General features: G+C 40.9%; 1 protein-coding gene across 2 annotated transcripts in view; it reads right to left on the reverse strand.

Annotated features, from left to right (window-relative positions):
* Positions 1–1,514, reverse strand: part of DOCK2 (dedicator of cytokinesis 2) — a 699,501-nt gene extending 697,987 nt beyond the window's left edge. For both annotated transcript variants that reach the window (XM_075209814.1, XM_075209813.1), the window contains exon 1: positions 1,325–1,514. In XM_075209814.1, the coding sequence (XP_075065915.1) occupies positions 1,325–1,367 (43 nt within the window). In that variant the 5' untranslated portion in view covers positions 1,368–1,514. The remainder of the gene's footprint in view (positions 1–1,324) is intronic.
* Between the last annotated feature and the right edge of the window lie 19,489 nt (positions 1,515–21,003).

The following is a 21,003-nucleotide window of genomic DNA, read 5'->3' on the forward strand; positions in this document are numbered from 1 at the left end:
CCCCCCTGAATGTGTTTGACACACAATCAGAGCAGTCGGGAAGGGCTGTCTCTCAACACATACCTGCAACACATAATGAGCGTCTGCAGCCAGAACGCCCCTGCTAGTGTGTTGCTCTAGTGTTTTTAATGCGTGCACCTTTGAAATGCCTATTTACTGACCCTTCCACTTACTTTCCTTTAACTCACTACAATCACTAATGGGCATGAGGACTTTTTCTAGTTCATAAATTCTTGTTCATGTACTGGAAACTCCTGGAAAACTTAAAATAATTTTGCCATGCCCATAACGACTTCCTTACAAAAACACTGTTTAACTGCTCTTATTATCTTATTGTCATGATAACTTTGATAAGGATATCATCTGCAAACGGAATTAAGTGACATGAGTAAAAAAAAAGAAGGTTTTATCTGCAGAAACACTTTCAAGTTATTATATTAAAATATAAGACAGAGGAGAAGCAACTCTTGACTGTCAAACTGTTGTGGAACTACTAGTTCCAGTATACCCTATGTGCTAAAGATTAGCAGAATGTTCTGAACCTTGTAGATGCACAACATTTGGGAAGCCACAAATTGCCTAATCCTGCTCCAAAGTCTGTCCCTGACAAAAATGGAATTTACCTGCATCATTAAACATAATATTAGGTTTACGTTTATTATGGTGGAAACTACTCACTTCACTGTATGTATATTAATATTTACAGATTCTCCCGCCTTCAATAAGTCTAAAAACTAGTAATAGTGTTGCTACAAAATACAAAACTGCAACATATAAACTTAAAATATTGTCCTTTGCATATGATCGGCCTCAATAGATTTGCAATTATGTCCAAAAGCAGTAATCTTACAGCTGCAATTACATACTTTCAATCTTATAACAAAGTCGTTTCAACATAAGTTAAATGTTTACAGTACATGCAAAAAACCCGATTCAACCAGGACAAAGCATCTAAAACATAGGTTTCTCTTAATAAAAAGAAGAACTACTTTTAATACCCATAGATCCTCATTTGTGCATGCCAAGTGAAAGCTAATCTTTTTCCTCTTTTACTTTTTAAGAAATAAACTCTGTATGGCTGATTTCAGAAAGCCAATTAAATCATTGTCAATTTATTAATGATCCTAATGTGCGGGTAATTTACAGACAGAACAGTGCATTTGCGGAGAAAAGTAATTTCACAATTTATATTACACTCAAACATTTTGTTGCATTTGCAGATCGCTAGTCCCATCATGACTATGCACCTGCCACATCCTTCCTGTTCAATAAGAAATATAAGCAAATAAACGAGATTATAGCTAGACATGCATATTGAACATACCAACGCCATATCGCTCTTTCTCGTTTTTCTGCCAGGGAGCCATTGCCGACCAATCTAGCGTTCAGAAGCAACTGAACCCTGAAGCGCTGTTACTGCACACAAGAGTTTTCAAGTGTCCCAGACAGACTTTGAGGACCAGGTTTACTCGTCACACTTCAGTTTCTTTAGCTGTAGGTAGCAGAGAGATGCGATCCCTCCCAGTGACACTCCTACTGAGCACTTCCTTCTTGGTCTGTGTGAAATAATCCGTTTACTGTGTTTCCTCTTCTGAGAGTAGAGCTGCTTAACCAAGTCCCAGATACTGTCCCTATACCCACTACCCTTTATGTTATCATTATGTCAGTGTATTAACCAATGTGTGTTAGTGTGAGGAGAGGAAACATTTACAGAAGGGCATGTACATGCAAATACATTAAAATCATAAAAAAAAGGAAACCTTATTTCAATATCTTTTGGTACCAGGTCAAAGACTGTAACCTTTAGTGGTAACAACAATGGCATCATCATAATATAGTTTTTTAAAGGCCCAGTAATGACAAGGCCAACACATTGTGTCACAGACCAGTGCGAAAAACACAGTATAAATCATCGTATGATAATCTAAGATGGATCAAAGCAGATATGGGATGCTGCTTGTTATTTGGTCATTTGGGATATATTATCAAGTATAAACCTCATGTCATTTATTTTTATTCCACAAAAATATCTCTGTTACAATTAGTTTTGTAATGCACAAAATGTATTTGTTGTTTTTAAATATATGCTGTGCTGAAATCTCTATTTTTTTTTATTTTATTTAATATACGTAACATAAAAAAGTAGATATTAACTGGCGGTAACAGACTAAGGGCTAGATTTACTAAGCTGCGGGTTTGAAAAAGTGGGGATGTTGCCTATAGCAACCAATCAGATTCTAGCTTTCATTTATTTAGTGCTTTCTACACAATGACAGCTAGAATCTGATTGGTTGCTATAGGCAACATCACCACTTTTTCAAACCCGCAGCTTAGTAAATCTAGCCCTAAATGTGCTCGAAACAGAACAGTTAGTTGTTACTCATATGCTAGATGTCAATAAATATAGCTGTTTGAGGATAATTCAGTAAACAAACAATTTTGTGTCTGTATGAATATTATGTATTGTAGCTGTGGAAGGGGTAAGTGGAGGGGGAGTTGGTGAAGAGGAACATGGGGTTGGAGTGGGTCCGGGAAGGTTTGGATGGGGGGAGTTGGCTGATGATCCAATTACTAAAATTAAATATTGTGGGCCTCATTTAGAGTCGGACGCAAAGACTGTTTTAGGTGCATTGACCAAATAAAACACTATCACGCATGTGTAGCAAGCACCATATCCACCTGCATCTTGGACTCAAATTACACTTGCGACAGCATGCGGCTTACTACGACTGAAAGGGCGGAATGCGGAATTGTGAAGGTGTGACCCCGTAAGTAAATCCTAGACGCAGTAAGGCGCAGACGCAACATGCGTCAAAAAAGGGCTAAACATTTGCTGCAGTAATTAGGTGGCGCAAGTAGTTAGCTAGCTGCAGTAACTGTTCGCAGCTCGGTAGGGTATTACAAGTGGGACGCAATTGGGGTTGCATGCCACTCCTCCTGCATGTCTTAGGCGCACATTGCGTCCGACTCTAAATGAGGTCCTGTGTAAAGTGCCTGGTAGTTCCGTGGTGTAATTTGAGTATCAGGGAACTCATATCTTGTGAAACTTGTTGTGTCGTAGACAAGTAACATTTTCTATTTTGGAGATGAACTAAATGCGGTTGATTAACCCTTGATGTGAGGCGTGCTAACCTTTTTATAGTATGTGATAAAGAGTGCATAAATAATATATTATTTATGCTTAATTTTATAATATATAACAGAGATTCAGTCACAGTTGAATTAGCACACTAGCTTTGCACAAAATCAGCCATTCTGCCCCCCACCTGTGACTGTGGGTGGTAACTAAATACTTAAACAGGTTTTCAGCATTTTGTCTGTAATTAGCAAATGAAAGACTTGCCAGGTTCTAGACTCCGCCCACAAGAGGTGTTTACACTAGACAAAGAAATTAGCTTTGTTACTCCATGCTGGATTTCGGACTGATAGGTAATGTAGCTCCTAGGTGAACAGGCCTACTTAGGCCCTGACTAGTATGGAGTGTGCATGGCATGAAAGGTGAGTGTGAGCATGTTATAATGTGTTGTTGAATGGAGGACATAAGAATGAATGATTATTTGTTGTAAGTGATATGAAAGTTTAAGTGAGAATGAAAGTTTGGATTGATATGGACAGTTATATGGATAGAGTTACATAAATGCATGCCTGGTTGGGATAAATGAAAACATTTGTGTTTATACATAGTTAATGCTGTGCTGTGACTTGTGGAGTGCTGTACTATACATAGTCTGGATCCTGGTTGGGATAAATGAAAGCATTTGTATTTGAATTGGGATCGATTGGTTAGGCTTTGGTAATGGAGACGTTTGTGCTATGTGTGAAATATCAGGTGTTAAAATTGGCCAATGGACATTGTGCGTTTACTGCTGAATATAGAGCTATTTGTGGTGGATTGGCTAAATACTGCTTGTAATGAGTAATGGGTTTGTACTGAGTTCACATTGTTTAGTAACTGTAATTGTTTAGTAGGCCTTGTGGGCCTACAAGCATGGCAAGTCAGCCATTTTGGATGGTGACTACATTGCATAGAAAGTGATGGTTTAAGGAAGTGATCAGATTGTTAGATATGCATAGAAAGTGGGTTTATGCACCGAAAGTGTAGTAGTTTGAACTGGTTGAAACGATCTAGTGAAAATGGCCACTAGACTTTAAGTGACGTATGTTTGTGGTCTGTATGGATTCTTCCCCTCCCCCGTCACTACACAATATACACACACACACACACACACACACACCTTTAAACAATAGTTAGTCAAAATACACACAATTACATATATATCTATATTACAGGCAATAAGTATGATATATATTGCACTAAAGCTATATTGTGTGTACAATATTGTTACGCTGTTTATTGTTCTATAATATAATACAACACACTTTAAACAAATCTTATATCTTGTCGTGATTATTCTTGAAACTTGTTGATATAAAGAAATATAAAAATGATATTTCATGGGTTAATTCAGAAATACCTTTTGCGAGGAGTTGTTAACGGTATTAAATGGTCATACATATATTTGCCAGTATATTAAGGAGATTGTAACCCAAAAAGGAGAAAAGGAAAATACTTTTACAGTATGCAATTTGTTATTTTGCAGCAGAGCATATGTACATGATAAGCTTATCTATGGACTTGCTGATGTGCTCTATGGGTGCACATTGGAGCGGGTTAATGAGACATAGGTTTAAGGTTAGACCAGAAACATTAGTGACTTCATCTTATTCCAGAATAACAGGCATGTATATATTTTGGGGCATGTATACATGGATAAAACTGACATCAGGCTCACATAATCTCCAGCCCGTGTTAGGAATATTAGGGCTATTATGTGCAGTTGCTCGGGAAACAAACACTACATGTAACGACTTTGCAACACTAATTGAGCATTTAGAGATTCTTGTATGGATATTGTCCCAAGTTTCATTATTCAGGGGAGAGTCTATATCCGATTCCTAAGCCAGCTCATGAAGATCCAATTCAGGGATCTGTGGAGGCAACATGGTTTGATAAATTAAAGAAATAGAGGCTCTGTCATTAGGGTTGCAGGATCATGAACGCTCAAATTGAGAAAGCTTTTTTATTGGAGTTTTTTTAAGTGGGGTACAGACAAAGTGACAAATTTGGAGATATTGGTCAAAATTATTGTTAAATAGATGGCATTTTTCCTGCAGCAAGACAAACGATAAGGGATTGAAGTCATCTATTGTATATTGGAATCTAGTAATACCTGCAACTTCACATATAGATTCCATGTCATCACTTGTCATGGTGGAAAAAAAGGATGAGCCCATATTGGGGAAAGTGTAGAGGGGTGAAGTGACAGGCAGAACATTAGGCCCAAGGTTGGAATAGAGATAACTCAGCCTACTCTGCTTTTTTTTTTTTTTTTTTTTTTTTAACTTTTTATTTATAACAGCAGGTAGATATAAAGCACAACAGTACATGTCACTGACAGTAAACGAGTACCAAGAATACACAATATAAAAACTCTGGTAAAGAAAATAAAAGTAGAAAAACAGTAAGAAAACATATAGATATAGTTTTCACATCATGGTACATTTCAGGGGGAAGCTGGGAGTTAAAGATCTACAGGGTGATTATAAGAGTAAGGAATTTTTCCAAAACCAGAGGTAGATCATGTAATGTTGTAGATATAAAATGAGTGGAGCAAACTGCTGGATTTTTTTATTTTTTGTTGGGAGTAAAGAGGGGAGAGGACTGGAGGGAGGAAGTAAAGACAAAAAAGAAGGGGAAGGGCATATAGAGCTTATAAGAGGCCAGGCATAGAACTGTTGTTAAAGCTATACCAAGGATCCCACACCTTGTGGAACTTGGGAACTGTGTCATGGAGGAGACTAGTCACATATTCCATGGATGCAGTGTGCCAAGTTCTCTTTAACACCCTCTCTAGAAGGTTGTGAGGCCTTCTTCCACTCACTAGCTACTTGTAGCTTAGCTGCATTATATATGTGTCGGACAAGCTTATCTGATGTCTTAGTGATACCTTTGATAGGTTTGTACAGTAGCACCGAAAGTGGATTCTTAGATACATTGATTGAGGTAACCTGACGAACCAGTGAAATTACATCATCCCAAAATCTGGACACTAGAGGGCATTCCCACCAAATATGGAGGAAAGAACCCACCGCTCCGCAATTACGCCAACAAAGATCTGAGGTGTGGGGGAAGATAGAATGTAATCTCTCAGGAACCATGTACCATCTGGTATAAATCTTGTATGAATTTTCACGTATGGCTGTATTAATAGAAGACCTTGAAATCCTCTCACGGATGAGCGACCATCCCTCCTCGTCCAGTGTTACCCCAAGATCCTGCTCCCATGCCTGCTCAACCGGTTCCCTGGGAGGAGATGAGGAAGACACTAGAGAACTGTACAGGATCGATATATAGCCGCGGCGACCCGGACTGTAGATGCAATGTCTCTCAAATGGTGTTGGTAATCGCAGCTTAGACGATTGTGTCCTACTCTGCTTTTTAAGCACGGCAAATGACTTTAACTGACTATCTAATTTTACAAGTCAACCCAGAACTTTATGTAAAGATTTGGCCTGGAGTTTATTCTTTATGCAAAGTGCTTTGTAGTTCCAGAAGAACTGATTACATGATGTTTGGAGAGTATCAAGTACCCAAATGGGTAACGCGTTCTGAACAAGTAGAGGACTCTAGGAAGGATATTAAGGTATTCTATCTATTAAGGATATATTAAGGATATAGAATGTCTTACAATAGGACATTTTTGTTGAGTTGGGGCAGATAGTTAGCTTTATAAAGTTGGTTATGAGTTTTGGTTATATTAACACCAAGGTCCAAAATTCAAATTAAGCAGTTTTTTTCCATTGATCAGGAAGGTAGGAAGGAAGGGCCTCTGAATTGTAGTTGTTAACCTTGTACCTAGAAACCATACTGAAATAGTATAGTTCCTTGAATAGAATAAGATGAGTGGTAAGCAGTTTGGTGAGGGTCAACAAGACATTGCCTACGAAGAGGGCAATCTTTTATTTAGAGATGCCTGATATATGTAAATTAAGCTGGGTACACACTACAGAAAATTACTGCAGATGCGATTTCTGTAACGATTTTACCAACGACTGAAAGTCCTGGTGATCATGCAGATTTCTGTGTACACACCTACATAATTTACCTTCAGATCTGTGCTCTTCAGCTGTCATAACCATCTGCTGAAAAGATCATGACTCTGCACACTCTATAGAAATCTGTTTACACGGCTGGTCCTGCCTGCATTCACACTTCCACATTTGTCCGATATCGTTCCATCATTGATAGAGATTTTTAGTCAGTTTATAAAATCAAATCAAATAAGATGATAGAATGTGCTGTGGTACAATAAAACATGACTGTGGGAGCGTACACACTAATGCAAAATTTTACCTAACAGTCATTTATTGTGTGATTGGTACGATAATTGGTTGAAAAACCTGAAGTGTTCACCCGGCTTAAGATCTAATTCTGCTGGTCAGGGGTTCTATTACCAGAACAATTTCAGCAGGGAGAGGGGGCACCCTCCTGTTGTGAAACTACAAGTCCCAGTATGCCCTGCCAGCTATCGACGGGCGGACGGATCTACTAGCAAAATATGCTGGGGCTTGTAGTTTCACAGCACCTGTAGAGGCACAGTTTGGCCAGGTCTGATATAGTGGATTATGTCAATTGTTTGTCTGATGTTGTAAAGTGTTTGCCTTTAGGTGACAAAAACCCACTTGGTCTGGATGAATTAAGATGGGGAGCAAAGGAATAAGCCTGTTGGCAAAGATTTAGACGAAAATCTAATTTTTTTTAATTGGCATGGAAATTGGCCGATTGTTAGAGCTGACAGGAACAGAGCACTTGGTAATGCTGGCAGGAACAGAGCACTTGGTAATGCTGGCAGGAACAGAGCACTTGGTAATGCTGGCAGGAACACTGGAGCCAAGAACTATCCTCTGGAGAGAAGTGTGTTGTTCTGGCAATGAACAGATCACAGCAGCATGTTTAAATAGTGTGTCACAAACAACTATTGGCTGTACAGTTCATGTGATCACAGCTATTGAATCTGGTTGGTCTGGAAAGATCACCTGAGTACATCCAAGATGGCCGCGCCCATGCAGCAGAACAAACAGTATGTGTTTGTTTACAAACGGAGGTGTGGAGGACGGGAATGCTGCAGACGACCATAAGGGACCCAGGTAGCCGTGATATGACAGCGGAGGGTGAGGTAGGTGCGGCTAAGATCCCGATGTGTAACACTCAACATTTAGGATGTCATTAAAAACTTTTTCATTCAAGGAATGAGTTATAATAGGACACAAGTTATCCGTTGGAACCTAGGTGTTTGGATGGTTTTTGAATATATGCCCACTATGGGCATGATTCTGTAACATGTTTTTTGATTAATTAAATCTTTAATGTTTTTTCAATACAGGTGCTTGTCTGTTCGAATTTTTTTTGAACTCTCTCGCTTCTCCTATTCTTTTGTGATGTGGTTGCAATGTCTATCTGAGATGGTATAACCAATTTTTGTGGGCTTACATGAACAAAAGATATTTATAGGTGACGTAGAGGGAGTTGGTACCCTTTGAATCATTATTGTGTATATTATATACAGGCCCGGTGCTCCAAGGTTAGGCATTTGCCTAGGGCGCCGGGCTCTGGAGGGCGCCACAAGAATGTAAATGACTTTAAAACTGTGCGGCGACCGCTGACCATACCTGTCACGGCCGCCGCACAGCATTCAGATGCACGGGGGAGGGGGAAGAGGCTATTGCTCACCACCGCCGCCTCTCTGCTCCGTCTCTTCCCCTCCACTCACTAGTGTCAGTGAGTGGAGGGGAGGAGACGGAGCAGAGAGGCGGCGGTGGTGTGACAAGGTAAGGAAAGACGGAGTGAGGGGGGAGTAGGGCGCCGATTTTTTTTTTTGGGGGGGGGGGGGGGCGCCAATTTTTTCAAAATGCCTAGGGCGCCATGGAACCTAGCACCGGCCCTGATTATATAGCTCCTACCAGTATGTGTAAAAATGTACAATAAACATTGTGCGTAGTAAGTGTAGTGTAAGTGGACATGATGACCCGCACATGTGCACTACTGTCAGGGATTGATAAATAAAAATAAAATTTCCCAGCAGGCCAAGGGGAGAGTCACAGTTGGAAGGAAGAGGAATTACGTCAGAGGAAAAAAGTGACAGTTAGGTGTGAGAGGAATGGCTAAAAAATGGCAGATGAAGAGGGGGAGTGGTTTCTGTCAGCAGAGAAACCTGTCAGTCTGTCAGCAAAGAACAAATGTCATGTTGTCAGCAGAAAAGCCCCGTGAGTCTCTGAAGAAAATCAGCCCAGGAGGAAACAGCCGTGAGGGACAGAGGAGTATCAGCTCTGACAGGAGGGAGAGCCCTGTCAGACTTGTCAACCCTGTCCTGTGAGAGAAACAGCTGAAATTTCCTGTGAGAGGTCTGAAGAATTTAAAGGGATAAGTAACCCCCGATTATTTATTATTTGATGGGACTGAGTATTGTGAATCTAGTTATTAGGTAGATAGGGACTTGGTGGGGAGGCCCGAAGATAATTTGGACAGCCTTTTGCAGGACTGTGATAAACTATCAGGGGTAGTGATAGAGAAAGACAGTTAGGGATCAGAGAGTGAGATATATTGTGACAATCTGCACTAAACAACAAAATTTACTTCAGACAAGAGACATTCATACAGTGAAGTATAGGGGAGAGATAGCTCACTGCAGGACTGGGCCTGGGTAATAGGACAAGACAAGGAGGAAAGTGTGTACATGCCTAACTTCTTCAAGTCATATTCTGCCAGAATAAAGACAGATTATAGATTGTATTTATTGGAAAAGTGAGGGATACCACAGAGTGTCACCATTAAAAGAGATATATGTTTGACAAAGCAGTGTATGGGAAGTGCCATGGGTAGGAAGATGTCACCTCAGTATGCTAATCTTTTCATGGCGAAACTATAGGAGGAATTCTTTTCAACTTGCACAATGAAACCTCTAGCATACTTCCGTTATATTGATGATTTGCTACTAATCTGGACGGGCTCTGAAGATGAGCTGCTGACTTTCCATAAAAACTTCAACAAATTTCACCCAACCATTAGACTCACTCTTAACTACTCACGAACTCAGATACATTTCCTGGACATATCCCTATACAATAAAAACAATACTATACAAACATCAGTCTATCACAAACCTACAGGCCGCCCAGCATATCTGAGATGGAACAGCTTTCACCCGGGACATGATTACAAACAGAAGGAGGTTAATAGCAGGGTGCCCCTAGTGGTCACTTACAATCCCCACATGAACATCTTGGGGAAAATTGCTGCTGGCCTTCAACCCATATTTCAGAAAGATAATAGACTGAAGGAAATATTCCCAGATTTACCTCTCCTTTCATACAAACAGCTTCCAAATTTAAGAAATCTCATTAGAAGTGCCCTCTCATCACCATCAGAGACTGGCACCTTCCCTTGCAAAAACAAAAAATGCAAAACATATCCCCATGTCCTACCAACAAACACAGTCCATATACCCAACACACAATGGGACTATAAAATCACTGACACATTCTCATGTACATCCTCCAATGGGGTATACATAATACAGTGTACAAGGTGCCCTGAGCAGCCTCGGACTGGCCTGCCAGGCAGCCGGACTATCCACTGGTAGGCCCGGTGGGGTTGAAGCTCCGCCCCCTCCATTGTTAGGGCAGAGCTTGTTGTTGAACTTTGTTTGGATGGCGGCGGCGGTGACACTTCCTGTAACCACACTACCGCGCAGGTGCAGAGAGCCAAGACGCGGCTCTCTGCACCTGCGCGGTAGTGTGTTTTTCAGCAGTTTGAGCAGGGGAGGAGGACGTCCTGTAATCCAGCAGCGGCCGCCCAGAGGAACATGAATCAAGGACCGGAGCTTTGCACAAGTAAGTAACGCAATAGTTTTTGTTTTTTCAGGCAAAATAGAATCCTATTTGTGTCTTCATCATATGGTATAACACTGAGCATGAGTCATATACCTTTTGTGGACTGTATACACTTTATGTGTATGGAAATACTGAACTTTAGCCTGATTTATTATCCTACAGGCTTTAACCGGATTACACAGACCTGGATCCATTGCTATGCTTCACATATGTACATTCAATTTCTGTTTCATTTTGCTTTTCCAGTGCCCTGGCTATTGTTGTATGTTCACTATTTGTGTCAAGATTAAATTCTAGCAGCTTTAGCACTCTATTGCTCCAATATTAATATGATTGTCCATCTTACTTACATATAACATATTGGCACCTGCCTGGGATTTATTCTATTAACCAAATAGGATGCAAGACAATAAATATTTCAAATAGTGGAGGAAAGGATTTTATAATGTGCCTTATAAGCTCAATACATGATGGGCAATAACAACATATGAGGCGAGGGTTGGAGGTAACAAAACAATGTATTTATCATAAGTAACAGTCTTGGTGCATTAGGAGACTACAGGAGCTGGTACTGGAGTTTCTTCCAAACCACAAGTGTTTTGTTAATGGGTCCCATGTAGTTCCCTACCAGTAGAGGGGGCAGGGTCTAATGCATTGCATCCAAAAGGTGCACATTTTAAATAGTGCTATAAGTTGTCCTCCATGGCCTGACCACACCCCCTTTACTGGCCACACCCACTGCTAAAGTTGGCCACACCCCAATATAATGTGGCCCCTATCACTGCATTCCCCTGGTGGGCCCTTCATGCCCCAGTCCGACATTGGCCCTGAGGGAATATACATTGGAGAGACAAGCAGAAACTACAATCCAGGATCAATCTACACAGACACACAATAAGTCTCTGGACACACCCGTGGGTAAACGCTTCTCTGGACCAGGACACAGTATGACAGATTTCATTTACCAATCTCATCACTAGATTTGATATTCATAATCAGTGGTTGTTGCCTGTAGGGTTTTATTCTGTATACATTTATTACATTTATATGTATGTTTTTTATTCTTTGTATATTAAATAAATTTGATGTTTTATATTGATGATCTGTGGTTATATATTCTCATATGTTTTTTATACAGAATTATTATTTCATTTTTATTAAGAAATTTAAATTTTTAATTTATATTTTTATGCAGTTGTCCTATTGCTCTGTTTTCTTTTTTCATTGTTGTCTATTTGGGAAACTTGCGCCCTCCCTTAACAGCTGCTGAACTATTGCACTTGTACCACCTTTTATATTTTTGAGCGTCTTTATCAAAAGGTTTTTTTTCTTTCTTTTGTAAGGACAGATTTAAAAGTCTTAATACTAAAAGGTCTTTTTAAAAATGACAGGGAGAAACTATGCTAAATCGGAGGCTATGCTGCTCCATGTCCCCCTCGGGATGCCGACCTTCTCCGATCTAATTTTAATTTCAAACGGCAGCACAGGAAGATCAAGTACCTGGGTGTTTTCCTCACATCCCGCTATGACCTCCTTTTTCGTGAGAACTTCCTACCTCTTATCTCCAGGATGCGGGCGGATCTATCTTCTTGGAACTGCCTCATTGTCTCATGGCTGGGCAGGATCATAGCTGTCAAAATGAATATGCTCCCCAAATGGTTATACCTTTTTCAAATCCTACCAGTAGCTGTCCCTGCTTCTTTCCTTGCTAACACCCAAAAGGCCCTCACCCGCTTTATCTGGAATCATAGACCCCCAAGAATCTCAGCCAACATTTTAAAGCGTCCAATTCCTGGAGGTGGTAGAGGCCTCCCCGACCTTAAACTATATTATCTGGCTTCCCATCTCTCGCAAATTGTAGCCACATACGCCCCCTCAGGTTCCATCTCATGGCTCGACATAGAGTCGGCCTACCTAACCCTTCCTGAGCTCGCCCCTCTTTGGGGATTGTCACCTCCTTGTCGTCCCCCTGCTGTTAAACTGGTCCCCTCTATTAAATTTGATACCATGCTCTGGGACTCCCACTCCGCCAAACTAAAACTCTCAACCGCGATATCCCCTTTAACTCCCATCTTGCACAATCCGGTGTTTTCTCCTGGTTGCGCCACCATGATGCACCACAGGTGGACTTGTGCAGGCTTTAAATTCCATGTAGACTTCTCCAAACAAGGCAGATGGCTTTCGCTTGCAGATCTCCAACTCCAATTCCCGTCCCAAAGCCTCAGCCCCTTTGAATTTTTCCAAATTAACCACTTTTTACGATCCCTTCCACCAACATATGTCCTTAGAGATCCTTACTCCCTTCGAGCTTCTCTGTAGGCATCACCGCTTGGACAAGGGCATGATCTCTCAAATATATGGTATTCTTCTCACCTCGGCCCTTCCATCTCCAAACCCTCATGAGGAAGAGTGGGAAAAGGACCTTGGTCCTCCCCCAGACGAGGAGGCCTGGGAGGACATGAGACTGGGGATAGCTAAATGCTCAATCTCAACCAAACTGAAGGAGACCTCTTACAAAATCTATTACCGTTTGTATTACACTCCCACAAGACTCCACAGAATGTTCACTTCTTCCTCACCCTATTGGCGAGGTTGTGGCAAGAGGGGCACAATGCTTCATATTTGGTGGACTTGCCCTAAGATCACCTCCTTCTGGGACTCAGTCCATAGTTTCCTAAACACCCTATTTGAAGGCCCCATCCCAAATGATCCCTGGGTTTTTCTTTTGTGTTACCCTCCTCAAGACAAATTCTCCAAGAAGCTAACCGCCCACATTCTGACAGCAGCTAAATCACTTATACCCCTTAACTGGAAAAATATTTCACCTCTGTCCCTTTTGGCCCTTAAAAGGCAGATCTGGCATTTGGCCGCCATGGAGGAGATTACGTACTACCTCCATGATAGAGACCATGTCTTCAACCAAGTCTGGGCTCCATGGCTAAACACGGAAAACGCATTCCCCCCCAACTTGATCTTCCTCTGACCTGACCCATGTGCGATGACCGCAGTCCGCTCAATGGATGCCTCCCTCTCAACTCTTGGCTAGTTATACCCTAACTACCCTCTGAAAACTCGTAGTGTTTAACCTTGTGTTCCCCCCCTCCCCTGCCCTTCTCTAACAATCCCTTTGGTTATTGTATCCTACTTTTAATATCGCTCTCTAAAAATATAAAAACTGGTCACTTTCTTTCTTTATTTTTATTTTGAATGTTTTGCCTAATGTTGTCCTCGAATTCGATACTTTGTAATTACTGTTTTGGCTTTACCATGTTCATTACCTGGTATTATTGTTTTTACGTTTGTATTTTCTTGATTGACCATTGAAAATAAAAAAGTATTAAAAAAAAAATAATAATGATAGGGAGAGAAAAATATGGGAATTCAAACTGATGAGAACATTTTAGTCATTAACTCAAGGACTCAATATAACACCTGGATTTATGACCCACTACATTAACACACTTTACACCCCACAGCAGAGCATCTCCAGATCTCTGAACTCCTAGGATTTTTACTTTTCCATCCATAACGAAAACCTTCATTTTATTACTTTAGCTTATCTTAATGATGTGTCGTCGCCCCCCGTGCAAATTTTTTGATGTAACAGCTCTTAAATGTTGTGCTTTTTTCTCAGTAATTAATTTGTAAACTTGCCTGATGAAGGGGCCTCTGTGCTCTGAAAGCTAGCAAATATAATCATTTTTTTTGGTTAGCCAATAAAGGTAGCACTGCTATAATACTTTTGTCTTTTTTGACACAAAAGTATTTAACATCACATTGACAAACCTAAGAGGAACTGACACCAGTGACTTTATTCTAGAGCCTTTTCTACCATAGTCTACTGTTTATGGGATAGAGAAGTGGAGAGATATTTGCTTGTCATTCATTTCCTCATAAGACCACTTAATTGCATTTTATTGCTAAATATGCATATGTTGATGTATATGACAAGTTGTTTTGAGTTTAGAATGTACTATTGCTAAACATTATTACAGTTGGAAAATAATTAGTAAGCATTTAAGGTAGAGGTACCTCTTAGTTAAGGTAAGAAATGGTTAAGATTTTGTATTGTATGCTTGTCCATTTACTATATTGCACCTGTTTTAAAGGGATACTTTTAAAATATGGTTTACATAAGAGATATTCGATTTTTTTTATTCTTTTATAAAAAATCTAATCAGACATGAAAATCCTTTGAGAACATGTGCCTAATCAAAAAACTGCCAACGTGGCTTTCAAAGACCATTTGCCTACTGCTGTCTTTTTCTGTGTGTGCCTGTGGTTTTGTTAGCAGGGGGTGGAGGGTTTCTTGGTCTCCCTCTGGTGTTGCTTGTCAACAGGGCCGGACTGGGACTAAAAATCAGCCCTGGCATTTAAAGTACACAAGCCCACCTCAGTTCCAGCAGGAAAGAAACCATGTGCCACCGCGCAGGGCGTGACCACATTGTGTTGTAGGTGTGGCCAACATGAGGTATTGATACATACATTATAATAAAACATTACATTTATCACTTCCTCCCAGCCACATCCCGCCATCCCCCCAGGGACATTATGACACCCTCAGCCCACTGTACTTATCTATGCTTCTGGTGCTGCTGACATCCATCAGGGTGGGAACTTCCTGTAGAGTGAGCAGGGAAGCTCTTTGTCTCACAAGATTACAAAATCTTGCGAGACTTAGAGCTCGTCAGCTTGCTCTGCAGTCTGTGTCCTGTCCGGGAACTGGGAGCAGCTATCAGTTCCCTTCCAATAACCAGAGCTGGTTTAAGGCTCAGGGTATTTAAGACATCAGGGCCCCTATTATGTAACATGGTTATCATTTTAGACAAATACACAGGCAATACTGTTAGAAGCACACAGCTCTGCCTTCACAAGCAGTACGTTGTGAACCGGGACATACAGTCGGACCAAATCCTGAATAAGTGAGACAGTCACCCAAATTCAGTACTGCCCCACCAAATTCAGGACAGTTGGCAGATTGTCCTGCTCTCTGCTACCTGTCTTGGTCACTTTTACCACTTGTGGCAGCTGGTTTCTTTAGCTCAGTTCATTCTTGTCTTGATCCTGGAATATTGGATGCCCTATTTTGAAAAAAAATGGGTACATGAGATTTAGAAAACTCCAACCAACCCCGGTGTTAAAACAATAGCACTCAAGTTTTATAATTAAGCCTCCCTCCAGTCCCCACAATAATATTCACATTTAATAAGTAGACCTATTTCCGTCCAACCAGCCCCAACATTAAATTAACAGTATACCCATTTACTCAAAACATATTTCCCTCCCTCCAAATAGTCCCCGCAATAAATTAAATAGCATTAAAGTTTAATAAATATAGCCATTTTCCACAACCAATCCCGGTAATAAATAATTCATATTCAAATTTAATAAATAGCCCTCCTCCCCAAAATCAGCCCCATATTCAATTAATAGCCCTAAAGCACCCCAGCATTAAATTAAAGGTTCCTTCACCTCACCTTAAATAATTAGCCCCCACCTACACTCCACCATTAAAGACCTACCTCCACCACTAAGATCCTCCCTTCCCTCACATATTATAAGGTAAACAAAAGACACAAACAAGTTAAAACATTGTATTGTAAGTCGGTCTGGATTTGTGGAAAGGCTATGTAGTCACAGGGCCTATAGAGACAAAACTACAGGAGTGCCAATCTGTCCTGTATATTTCTGCAAGCATAAAATAACCTTCTTAGTAGAATACACTTATTCACTTTACTAGTATTTAAATATTTGTGTGTGTACCCAAAATAAAAAGGAATCACAATAAATATCTCAATGGGATAGATAAGATGTCAGTTAGAACTGTCTTTAAATTTAGTTATGTGACAACAGTGATATGCAGTTTAGGTAAATAATAGTCCATATTTTTATTGCCCCATTTTTTATTATTTCACTATAATCACAGGAGTTTCCAGATTAATTTTTTTATTTCAGTTATATATACCCCTTATGATAACAAGAAGCATTTACTAAATATATCAATGCTAGTATTCCATGATGGACCTGAGGAAGAAGGAGAGGACTAGATTCTTCTCCTCTGCCCCCTTCTCTCTATATGTGTCTGTTTGTCAATAAAGCCTTGGGCCTGTGACTCCCCCTCCCTTCCCCCCTCCTTCCCTTCCTGTATCACACTGATTGAACTTTGTTGACTGTGCTGCCTTTATTTATGCACCCTGCCCTTATATGTGTCTGTCTTTCAGTAAAGCTTTGGGCTGTGACCACTCTCCCTTACACCCTTCACCTACCTCCCCCTCACATCCATTGCTTGTTGAAACTGTTGTCTTGTTCAAGTACTGCACTATTCATGCATCACTTTATGTATAATGTAGGATGTTATATCTTATGCCATATGTCTTGTATCGTACTATAAAGTATGATTTATGTTTCACAGTGTATTGTACTACACCTGCGCTGTTACACAGTACACTTGAATGTAATATCTTAAGTCTGTTTTTTTGTACTTTATGAAAATTAAGTGTACATTTTTTAGTCAAAATGCTAGTGTTCCATGAACTCTGTGTTAACAGTACCCGATGTGTGCAGGCACATAGCGTGTCAAAGTACTGAGTTCCCGGGGACAGTGATACTCTGGTGCTATAAGTGCCCATGTTTCCCTAGCCTAAAATAAAGAGCAGTGTCTTCCAACAGCACGGAGTAGTGAGATCAGGCTCCATTGAAACTGATTCTGGTACACTGTTGTGTCAAATACACCTCTATAGGTCAAACAACCATGTTGACGTGTATATTTAGATGTGCTGATTATAAGTCATCTTATTTCAATGTCAATAATAATCATCTATATTTTAAAGTCCAATAAAGAACCATAATATAACATCTTCCTCACATAAAACAATAATATAACATCCGCATTAACATAAATAGAAAAGTATTAAGAGTGGAAATTGACAAATTGCAAAAATGTGTAAACTGGTCAAAAGTTCTCTGTAGCACTAAGGGTTAACGATTTTGCGGAGAGCTGCAAAATTGTTGCAACACAGAAGGAATCTTACAGTAGAAGTAACTGTCTGCCTAGTTATGTTGCTGTGAGTTGAGATGAGAGGGGGGTGACGACAGAACAGACTATCTTTGCAAAAAAATAATCTATACATTAATACCGGGAAATCCCCAGCTCACAAATGTATTTGTGTTTCTTTTCACCACAACGCAGAAACATTAATAACAAAACAATGCAAATAAGGTATCAATTGGGGGTATGAATGTCTAAAGGGAAATTTACGTCCACATGAACTTACAGGCGGTTCTGTTAAAATCCATCATATGCAGATAAGCCTCCATCTTTGTTTTCATGAAGATAACTATATATAAAACACACATTTTACTTTAAGGTGACAACATTTTTTCTGTATTGTATTTAATGTTTTTTTATTAGATTTTAGCAATATTTCACAAACAACATTAAATCTGGAGAGACATTACATCAATTTATTCATATGCTTTTTGGCCAGAAAATTATAGCATTATTAATGAGCTTTCATTGCAGATATTGTGCATATCATTAAATTACTAGCACAATAAATGATAATAATGAGACCTTAAGGCCGTGGGTAGTGTGTATTATTTCCTAATTTGAGAAGTATATAGGTGTTGTGATCATCAGGACAGTATGAGATCTGAATTGCCATTATCTTACTGTCATGCAAGCAGAGCCGGATTAACGCTAGGGCTAAAGGGGCTACAGCCCAGGGGCCTCGTGCAGCTGGGGGGCCCTAACAAAGATTTTTTTTGAATTATGCTTCTTTTTAAAAAATAAATGATTTATATATTTTCTTGCCGACAGACGAGCAGCCAAGCTGAGCTCAGCTCCACTTTGATCTATTTCCTGATGGCTGGCCCCTCTCTAGCAACGAGCCACCTTAACAACCATGCCGTGTGGACGTCAGGCATAGTGTATAGTGCACTGTGCCTCTGCCTCCTCCTCACTTTCCGGACGCTGCTAGGAGCCACGCAGACTAGAGGAGATAAGTAAGGTATGTAAAATAACGGTGTGATACTGGTGGGAGGGGTGAAGGGGGAACATTGAGCTGCTGTGGGGGATGGGTGAAGCTGGGGGGACACTGTGATGCTGTTGGGGACACTGAGATGCTGGGGTGGGTGGGTGAAGCTGGGGGGTGGCACTTAGATGCTGTAGGGGGACAGTGTGATGCTGTTGGGGGGCAATGAGATGCAGGGCTGGACAGTGTGATGCTGCTGGGGACATTGAGATGCTGGACGGGTGGGTGATGCTGGGGGGTGACAGAGTGATGCTGTTACGGTACAATGTGATGCTGGGAGGGGGCAGTGTGATGCTGGGGGAAGGGACCATGGGCAGCAGGGTGGTATTGTTGCAGTGTGGAGAGGGGGGTGGTATTGGAGCATTGTAGGCAGTAGGGTGGTATTGGGGCAGTGTGGGGAGAGGGGTGGCATTGGAGCAGTGTGGGGGGAGGGGTGGCATCGGGGTAGTGTGGGGAGAGGAGTGGTGTTAGTGCAGTTTGCAGTGAAAGTGTGGGTAGTATTGCTATAGTGTGGGACTGGTATACCCGATTTCTGTGAGCTGGGTTACTGTAATGTGAAGGGGCTGGATTGTGGGGGAGTGTATCACTGCTAGTTAGGAGAATTAGGCCCATTTTTGAAATGTGAATGCTACATAAATTTAATGGTGGAGCTGGTTAGGGTGTATATTATTTGCTCAGCTTTCCAGGAGATAAATAGTAACTATGCATTTTCCAAACAGGGCCCAACATTCTAGGATCCGGCCTAGCAGCAGCTGAGCTTAAGAAACCAGCAGGTAGTGTAAACCCCAAGAACAGGTAGGAAATAGACTGTTTTCAAGGTGACTGTCCGATGAATTGGCAGTAGGGGGAAGGCGCTTACAGGCAGTGCCGTAACTAGCCATTTTAGTGCCCTGGGCGAGACAGGGAACTGGCGCCCCCATCTAAGTGGGAGTGTCAATCGTCGAGTGGGCGTGGTCAACCTACTGTGGGGGTGTGGCTAGCGCTTTACAAGTTCTAGACTGCACTGAAACCCCCTCCCTCCCCATTCTTCTCGGTCTGGCTTTGTAAGGATCTTTATGTAATAAGCCTCCATAGAATCAAAGTACTTTAAATGCAGCTATCACATGCTAGCTGTATAAAAAAATGAATTGGTTATTGAAATAAAACTCACTGAAACAAATTGAAACATAAATGTAACGGTACCATCTGTATCACACTGCCCCTTCATCAAACTGTGCCCTCCATCACAGTTTCTCCTTTATCACACCGTGCCATGGAGCCATCTTTATCACATTGTGCCCCCTTATCACCATCACACGAAATTAATAAATATATATATATATATATATATATATATATATATATATATATATATATATATATATATACACACACACATACAATGTAAAGAGCCTCCTAGTGTCCGCAATAAAATACAGAGAGCATTCCTGTGACCGCCATACTATACAGAGAGCATTCCTGTGACCGCCATACTATACAGAGAGCATTCCTATGACCGCCATACTATACAGAGAGCATTCCTGTGACCGCCATACTATACAGAGAGCATTCCTGTGACCGCAATACTATACAGAGAGCATTCCTGTGACCGCCATACTATACAGAGAGCATTCCTGTGACCTCCATACTATACAGAGAGCATTCCTGTGACCTCCATACTATACAGAGAGCATTCCTGTGACCGCCACACAATACAGAGAGCATTCTTGTGACTGCAATACAGATAAATACCTCACCTGAAATTAATAGACCCCACCATTAAATTAAAAAGCCCCATCAATAAATTAAATTGACCCACCAGCACCCCACAAATAAAATAGTACCCATTAAATAATTAGCCCCCACCTAAACGTCACCATTAAATTAATAGCCTACCTCCCACCCATGTACTAAGACACCCAACCTCGCTACCCTCATATCACACATTATATTAATACATCCCCCTTCCCTCACACATTATGGCAGCATACCCCCCCTTCCCTCATAAAGCATAGCAGCATCCCCCCCTCCAGGCCCGGCG

The sequence above is a fragment of the Mixophyes fleayi genome, chromosome 4, assembly GCF_038048845.1.
Source record: "Mixophyes fleayi isolate aMixFle1 chromosome 4, aMixFle1.hap1, whole genome shotgun sequence".
NCBI classification, from domain to species: domain Eukaryota; kingdom Metazoa; phylum Chordata; class Amphibia; order Anura; family Limnodynastidae; genus Mixophyes; species Mixophyes fleayi.